Here is an 8,785-nt window from a genome sequence, read left to right as displayed (position 1 = left end):
TTCCAAAAATTGTCCCAAATTTTCCCCATTTCTGAGTTTTTTTTATCTTTAAATCTTTTTTTTTTGTCGCTAATGTCTTCAAATAAACTTATATTATATCTAAATCTTTTCTATCCATCGTGTTTTTCTACCTAAAATTAATAGAAGACAAAATTTAGAGAGAGAAGTTGGAGATATATTTTTTAGAGAAAATATATTATAGAGAATTTAACATACTAAATTTTAGAGAGTACTAATTTTTTAGATAGAAATGAAAGCCAAATAGAATTAAGTAGGATAATATTAAAAAGGAATAATTAAAAAATATATTGAGATAAAAATATAGAGAGAGAAATAATATTTTAAAATTAAATTTATAAAATTTATGATTATATATGTGGGTTGGTTGGAATTTAATCAATTCTTTTCAGCGTATTCGGTATATTAATTACTAAGAATGAGGGGTCCATTCATCTATGGCACAGCGACGATTACAAGCTCGTGCCTGTTAAGCTAAAAACTTCCTTGGATTCACTACCAGGATACTTGTTCAACATTTATACGGACAAATAGGAGGTTTTCAAGCTTTTAATTTTTTCACCCAAATGGATACCTTACCTAACTAAATCATTTTTGTTTTTGTATTTCTAATGCAACAATTCGAACCCTTAAATGAGAGGAAAATTTTTAATAGAAATAAACTTAGTTTTTCATTTTTCATCTTGGCTAAGTTTAAGAGACCGGAGACACGGTTTTCAAAAACTTTTTTCAACAAAAAAACAAATAAATAATAAAATCTTTTTCTTTTTGAGGTTTTTCTTTGGTTTTGTCTCATCAGCAAGACATTTAAAAACAAACACAACAAAATAAAATAAAATCAATGATATAATCATGTGAATGAATCGTCACTTTTTCATTCGAAATCGTCACTCTCCTAAAGTGGACAGACTTGGGGAAATTGTACAACCGTATCGGTTTATTTCCTTCTTACAAGCTTCTAAAAGTAAATAGATTTTGTACTTCAAATATTTTTTTCAATTTGGTATGTGAAAACAATGCCCTGCATAAAAGACGAGATCGATTACCTTTTGGAGCTTGCATTTGTTGCGACTTGTGAGACAATATCTGATCCTTCATCTCTAATCTCCGGATAAACAGTTTCTTTAGTTAATCAGCATTCATACGAAAAGCGTCTCAGAATGCATCTGAGAGCTTCAAATTCGGAACATAAAATTCCAGAAATTATGAGAGAGCTCACAAATAATGAGTACACTGACAGTTTTAAAGCTTACATTGAGGTGATGTTCCTCGAGATCTTAGTAACTATCTATGTCGGTCTCGGGCCTCCTCAGGTAGTAACGTAGACAATTTACCAGTACCTGCACGTTCAAAAACGCGTTGAAATGCATTAGAAGAGAGTAAGCAAAAAGACTTTAATATCACCTCATCCTCCACATTCTTGTTTATAGACATCAAAGTCTATCCATCATATTACTTTTTTCAAGTTCTAGGCACTCGAGTGCAATAACTTCCTTGTGAGGAAAAGTACACAATATGTAGAAGATAATAATAATAATAATAATAACAGCAATATAATATACAAAAATTTTAATTTTGTGAGGTGTGAGGTAAAGAAAATAGAGAATAAACATATACTTATTTTCTTTTGATAAGAAACCGAACTTTTCATTGAGACAAATGAAAGCAGATTCTTGATCAAGAAAATAAAGAATAAATAAATATTCATGAGAAACAAAAGTTTGCAGTAGTGTTTAATTAATTTAAATAAAAAGAGGATGATGATTTTGTGTATAAGGACTGATTCTTGATCAAATTCATGAGTGGGAGATAGAATTGTGGAAGAGAGTGAGGGGGAGAGCATAGGTAGAGAGAACTACTCCAAAGTAATTGTGGCTAACTAAAAATTAGTTCTCAGATATTTCATGTTGCTTAACAAAAAGTATTATTGAAACTTCTGAAAACACTTGAATTCTTTTCCGAATGTGCTAAAAACAATATGTTACCTTTAAAACACCTCACAAAGTATGCCCAAATACAGTCAAAATTTCATGTACCTGAGATAAGGAACTATTTAGTGCAGCTCCACCATAACTGACATGAAATTTGTCTTTGGCGACCAACCCCTGGAGATCAAAGTTTAAAATCTTGTTATCACAAGTCAAAGAGACAGAGAAACATATGGGAAGGGAGGCTTTACTTCTGTATCTATCTCTGCGGATTCAACTTCAATGTTGATGTCGGCAAGTATTTTTATAACTTCAAGTATCAGTCCAGGTCGGTCCGCTGTCTCTAAGTAAAGTAGGCTATAAATTGAAAATAAAAATTAGATGATAGTTGAGCAATTAACTCTGCAAATTTTTTATTTCAGTGCAGAATTGTACTCTAAAAACTGTTTAGCCATGTAAAAGGTTGTAGATGGGAAGCAATAAAATTATCACAACGAAGTTGCAGCAAGTTATTCTAAATCGAGTAGAGCAAACCTCCTTTTAGGTCCATCTGGTTTCACGTGAACATGAGTTGCAATATCAATATCAAGCTGCATGAAGAAAAATAGGAATCTCAATTAATTCTATTAATGAGAGGACCTCATTACCATCGAAAAGTCTATTTGGATCCCCCCAAGTGATAACATTTCTGTGTGCTGCAGAGTCTGATGAACCAAAAAATGCACTCAAGATCCTAAACTGGCAACCTCGTGGATGATAAATGAATGATATTACTGAGAACAATTATGACAGCTCATTCTTATATGGAAAACATAAAGAATACCCGTCTATAAAGAAATAAATAACTAAATTTCAAATTTTAGTTTTACCACGTTCGCACAACCCACATGCATTAAGGCTATTTACCTTTCTTCTTTTTCAACTTAGACAATTGACTTTAGGGACTACAATAATGCCCACATTTTAACTCATTTCCATAGCTGACTCCAACATTTATGAGAAATAAACTTGTAATTCCTACCACTTCTTCTCGAAGAATATACTCAAACCCACATTTCATGTAAACAAAAATTTCCAAGACAAAAAGAATGAGGGATAATAATTTCCAGAAAAATCTGAAAATGTTACTAATAGTAATGCACTACAAATGAAATCCAATTATTTAATATCATAAACAATGGATAATAACGGACTTATCCACAAACTTCCACTGAAGATCAAATGCAATTAGTTATTAGTATTTTCAATTTGAGAATTTCCAGAAAATACCATAATTTTTCTTTATCCTAAGAAAATGTCAATCAGAAAAGAAAAGAGTGCATACATTCAATGGATGTCAGCACACTGGAAGCTCAAAAAAACTGAAAAGATCAATGAAAGTTTGAAGGAACGTGTAACATGTTCTAGGTTATCAGAAGAAATGTAGTAACTGCTACCTTGTGGCAGTTTGGAACTTTATCGATAGTTGCATTTTTTAATGAAATTGAGATTGATAGGAATGGGATATTGCTTGAGTTAATCTTTTTCTCGGGCTCAGGCACCTAATTCAAAAGCCTTTTATAATTATATCTTTTTATATGGCTAGTTGGAAATCTTTTTGTAAGCCTCTAACCTTCAGTTCGGGCTGAATCCCTTGCCCTGTCTTATGGTTTCAAATTATTTTCCTTAAATAAAATTATTTACCATAGAAGAAAATATAAGCAATGAGGAAGTCATACCTTCTTCTCTGGAGGTTGAATTCCAAAAGCCTCACCCATTGCAAGCTGTTGACTAGATTCCTACCAAGAAACTAGAAAGCTAAGATAAAGAAAATACAAGGAACTATTCAGAAAGTTAAGTGAGAGGTTTACTTCAGACTCAAAACATTAAGATAGTCATTAGTATGTTGAGTTATTCAGTATACATACTGGATGATACTTCAAAAGGTTGTTGATGATGGTTAATCGAATTCTCTCCAACAAATCAGGATCTTCTACTTTGCGGCCAAAGTCTCTAGAATTACAAACATCAGAATACATGTTAATATCTTCATCAATAGTTATATAAGAGCACAATTAGAATATCCCTGCAAGATAGGGCGTACATGATATAAAATTAGAATATATAATCAATCCTCAATCAGCATAAAGCAACAGAAAATAAGAATTCTCACATGCACAAGAACTAAAATTCCAAATATAGGGCTATACTTTCACCTCCATATCAGAAGTGGGCAGAAGCTATGACTACATTCTAGCAACATAGCCCATGCATGAGTTTTGGGTGTAGACCAGGAATTGTAGAGATTGGCTTTCAGTTTACAAGATCAAAAAAAAAATTGAGCGCACCCAGAAAATAGAAAAGGAGACAAAATTGCACCCACCCATGTAACTTGAGATATTCCCCAGAATAAAGAAAAGAGAAAGTAAAGGAATAAAATATACAATGGAGAAAAGAGTGACTTGCGGGCAGTCAAAATGTGAGGTGGGTAATTTGGAATAGCCAAGGGAGCTGTAGCAACCACATCAGTCAGTAGCTCAAAAGGCAAAATTTAAGCAGTAAAACAACACACAACCTTGTCAGATAAAGTTTTGTTTGCTTGATTAATCCCTCTGTGGAAACAGTCCCCTTTGCCACATCCAAACCCAAGTCTTTTAGTGCTCTCATCTACATGCAAGAAAACCACAAAATATGACGAAATGTAATTCATTACCATTATATATTTTAAAGAAACAAGACTAGAAACATCGACTTGGCTCCAAATTCTGACCAAAACATTCTTTCAGAAAATGTGAATTTATATTGCACAAAATGAGGATAATACAAATTAATGTACATAAGCCAAAAACTTATTTTTGTGATCATCTATCGTTACGGCATCCAGAAGCTCTAGACCACAATGTTGAAAACTTGAAATAGAAAAATGATTTCTACTTGGGAATACATTCAATTATAACCCTGATGAAAATAGTCATCTAATTGAGCAAATTTTTTGGCATTTACATTGTCAGTATAAACTCAACTTGACTTCACATAATGAATAAGGAAAGAACGAGATATATGAAATCTTGTAACACAGCAATTTCCAGAAAGCATTAAGATGATGGAGGTGCAAAGGTCACCGTATCAATAAGAGCTCCAAGGCGATCACCAAAACTGACTTCCACTATTGTTGCACTGGAGTCTGAATCCTGATCTATGAGAACTATGGGCATTGGCTCATTTTCTTGATCAAATACCTGGAATAAAATCTATCTCATCAATTTCACAGTTTTAAAGTCATCCAGAATTATAAGTTATAATTACTAATGAATATTAACGAACAAAATTGTTGGACAATAAAATCAATTTATCCGAACAGTCCATGGTTATAAGGAGCAAAATAGATGCATAAATTCTTGAAATAAAAATATACAGCAACGCAATACACATACACACACCTAGGCCAAAAAAAACATCAACAGCAGGATAAAGAGTACTGAAGGAGATGCCTAACATTGTCTTGAAAAAATGCACTACGTTTAAATAGTGAAATATGTTTATGCAGAAATAACATGTAAGAGAACTTAAACATATTAACTCTATTGTGTAGAAGTGGTAAGTAGCCTCGGCCTTGAGAATTTTACAATAAATTGTATTTGTATTTCAATAGTAAATTTAAAAAGCACGTCACTAACCAATGAGGTTGGACTGACTGCATTCAAACCATTAGTCGATGCACTTGGGATATTCCTGCATAAAAGTCAATCAATGTAGAACAGAGACAAATGGGACATAAGCACTAGCTTGAGTTGTATAAGTCAAGAGATGGCCATCAGCAACATGAGTTGCATGTTCCAACGAGCAAGAGGAATGAAGTACAAGAGAATAATTCAGACAAATTAATAGGTAAGAATCTAAATAAGTATAAATTGGTTAAATTATATGATTTTATAAATTAGATAACATCTTTAATTAAATAAACTTGTGGTGCAAATATCATTAACAGCAACAGTTACTAGAAACCACAGAGCAATTAGAATTTCAGAATTGCCCATTCCCTAATGCTCGTCTATCGAAACAGATTGTATAATGCACAAATAGAACAAGTCCAAAATGTACTTCTAATGAAGAACAGCATCCCAGACAAACCGCCAGCATTCCTTCACCCAACAAATAGTCAGCTTCTAATAATCAAGTTTCAAATAGAACCAACATCACCGATCTAACTAACTCCTAAGCTGAATACCAAACTCGAAACCCTACTCTCCTAATTTCCTGACACTCGTCTGGGGTAGCTGAGATTTATCATTTTTCACATTTTCCAGAACTTTCTCGTCATCGAAACAGAATACCATAAGAAAGCAAATAAAAAGAGTTGTTAAGAACTAAATATATTCCAGAACCAAGCAAGAAAGCTCGATACAATTAACCAGAGTTCTTCAACTGGTACATGTTAAGGTTTTTTAGATTCAACGATTTCATTCCAGTTCATCCTCCGACAACAAAAGTACATAATAAAACCAAACTCCAGAGTACACGAAGTATACCATTTCCGCAAGAAAGTCAGCCTAGCAGCTCCAGAGCTCCCCTTGCGAAGAAAGAGCGAGGCAATCCTGAACGCCTCACAGTGAGAGGCTTGAGAACCGAACTCCGCATCCAAAAACCTAGACGGAAGTGATGGAGAAGAGTAGGAAGAAGCGACGAAGGTGGAGCTGGAAGTCGCCATAGCCATGGAAGGAATTCAGAATGGGAATCGGAATCCGTGAGTGGAACTCCCCCGTAAGCAAATTTGTTGCTTTTGGAACGAACGGGTTACGGCCTCGAAACGGAGTTTAAAAAAGGAATCGAGTTGTTGGATGCTGAGTCAGCGTGTGGGACCCACGTGAATTGAAAATTATTGAACGTGATTGGTTTGACGTCAGACTCCGGCTTACGTGGCGTATGCGTTCTTTTGGACACTCGGAATAAGATGGCGAAATTCATTCATTGTTCTTATCCAATACATCCACTCATACGATTCTATCCTATCCTTCTCTCTTGAGTGGTTGGTCCCATAGTGATTAATTTATTTTATGATATGATTTTGGATTAAAAATGTCCAACTTATAATTTGGATGTTAATTGGTTTATATTGTGGATTTGTTTATTTCATAGATTTAGATTTGGGTTGTACGTTTCATATATTATTATCTAATTTTTAGATAATGAATTGTTCTCCTACTTAAACTAAAGTTCTAATATATAATGTAAAGTTCAATAGTGTAATATTCGTGTTTATCTTTTTCAATCTTGTCGATGGAAAATTTGTTGTAATACAATTTATTGTATAGATTGCTTTTATATACGAGTTTATAGGTTTTTTGTGGAAGATTATTGTGTACTAGCCTAGATTGATGGTTCCTTTGATCGAGTTTTTTTTCCCTCTCTATACACGTGTATGAAAAAATTACAAACGGTGATTTAAAAAAAACATATATATTTGTTAAATATCATTTAAAGGGCTTGTGCAGGATGATGAATAAGATAAAAATATGTCATTCTAATAATGTAAACACTCCAAACGTGCAATACTCGATACAATTTAAGTAAGTTATTTGTTGCATGTGGGTTTGCCCATGGGCTCGACCAAAAGTTATGATTATCTCGTGTGGTTGATTAATGGTCGGTGATCATTTTCGTTCTTGAAGTCATTGTAACAACCTAAATAGTAATGCGTCATAAATATGCTTGAAGTATCTCTACTTGATTTTTGTTGTCATGGTGATTATTTTTATACAACTAACATCACGACAGTAGACGTGGATATTAAAATCTACAACCATTTGAAGCAACAATATTTTAATCACTATTTTGTGTTTAATTTGATATATGTCATACGATGGTTTTAATTACAAAGTTGTTTGTTTCATCTCTACGGTCAATGAAGAACATGTATGAACAAGACCGTACATTTGTTGTATTAAATACAATGTAAACTATGAACTTGACATTTTGAATGTTTTGTGTTCGGTTGGTTTATGTAATTTTTAAAGCTGTTGCGCTAAAATTATAAGATTTAATTCATAGCATATGTAGGTAATGGTATTGTATTTAAAAGTTTTGCCAATATCTTACTTCACTCCAGTTCATGGTTCCTTGTTGCAACTGTCAAACCAACAAAGTTAATTTAAAAAATAAAAAATAAAACTAACAAAGTTAATAACATGATTTTACCAAATACGAAAATTAAAACTTCAGAAAGCTTTATAAGATATTTTTCAAAATCCGTAATTTTTTTTAATACAATATGTTTGGGATGAAATATCGAACTTACGATTTATTTGGTGGAAATATATAACAATTACTTCGCTTTTGCCGTAATTTATTATAAAATGAATCTATAATTAACACTATTACACAACATCATGTTGTGAAAAAGAAAACATTATTCTTTCTAAAAAAAACACATTATTACAATATAATTTTGTTATCTAACAAAAATCACAGTAAAATGTCTAGACGGAAATGTCGTAAGAGTTTTGACCCAAGTGGAAAAACAATGGGTTGAATAGCCCTAAACGGTCAAAATAAGTTTGACTTTGTACAGCTGTCAAAAAATTTTGACTGAGTCAGTTAAAAAAATAAAAAAGGAAACATCTTTTCACTGCGAGTATATATACAGCCTCCTCTTGCCGCCATACTTGTCCATTCACTCACCGATCATCTTGCTCGGCGGCGGATTCTCCACGTTACTTCACTGTCAAGATTCTCCCGGCCGGCGGCTTTCTTATGTTTTCCGACCCAACATTCCGCCCATCGATCGAGCGGTGAGCGGCGGACAGTGGCGGGAGAAAGAGCGTCGACGAAGTTGGATGGAAGAGATGAAGATGGAGAGTTGA

General features: G+C 33.2%; 1 protein-coding gene across 4 annotated transcripts; it reads right to left on the bottom strand.

The window, feature by feature from the left end:
* Positions 1-846: 846 nt before the first annotated feature.
* On the bottom strand, positions 847-6,718 carry ACR12 (ACT domain-containing protein). Of its 4 annotated transcripts, none has more exons than XM_022278307.2 (11): positions 6,455-6,718; positions 5,603-5,657; positions 5,048-5,164; positions 4,501-4,592; positions 3,854-3,938; positions 3,665-3,724; positions 2,481-2,536; positions 2,198-2,303; positions 2,055-2,123; positions 1,272-1,358; positions 847-1,191 (listed from the first exon to the last, which is right to left on the bottom strand). In XM_022278307.2, the coding sequence occupies exons 1-10, from the start codon at positions 6,637-6,639 to the stop codon at positions 1,296-1,298; spliced, it is 888 nt and encodes a 295-aa protein (XP_022133999.1). In that variant the 5' UTR covers positions 6,640-6,718; the 3' UTR covers positions 847-1,191; positions 1,272-1,295. The 4 variants fall into 4 exon arrangements, with proteins under 4 accessions (XP_022133999.1, XP_087978457.1, XP_022133998.1 ...); XM_088122331.1 differs by having other exon boundaries at positions 847-1,140; XM_022278306.2 differs by having other exon boundaries at positions 847-1,118.
* Positions 6,719-8,785: the final 2,067 nt, after the last annotated feature.

Source organism: Momordica charantia (assembly GCF_013281855.1).
Source record: "Momordica charantia cultivar OHB3-1 chromosome 4 unlocalized genomic scaffold, Mcharantia_2.0 BLBB01000004.1, whole genome shotgun sequence".
In the NCBI taxonomy this organism is placed as follows: Eukaryota; Viridiplantae; Streptophyta; class Magnoliopsida; order Cucurbitales; family Cucurbitaceae; genus Momordica; species Momordica charantia.
The sequence above is the reverse complement of the archived record's forward strand: the minus strand, read 5'-3'. Positions and strand labels throughout refer to the sequence as shown.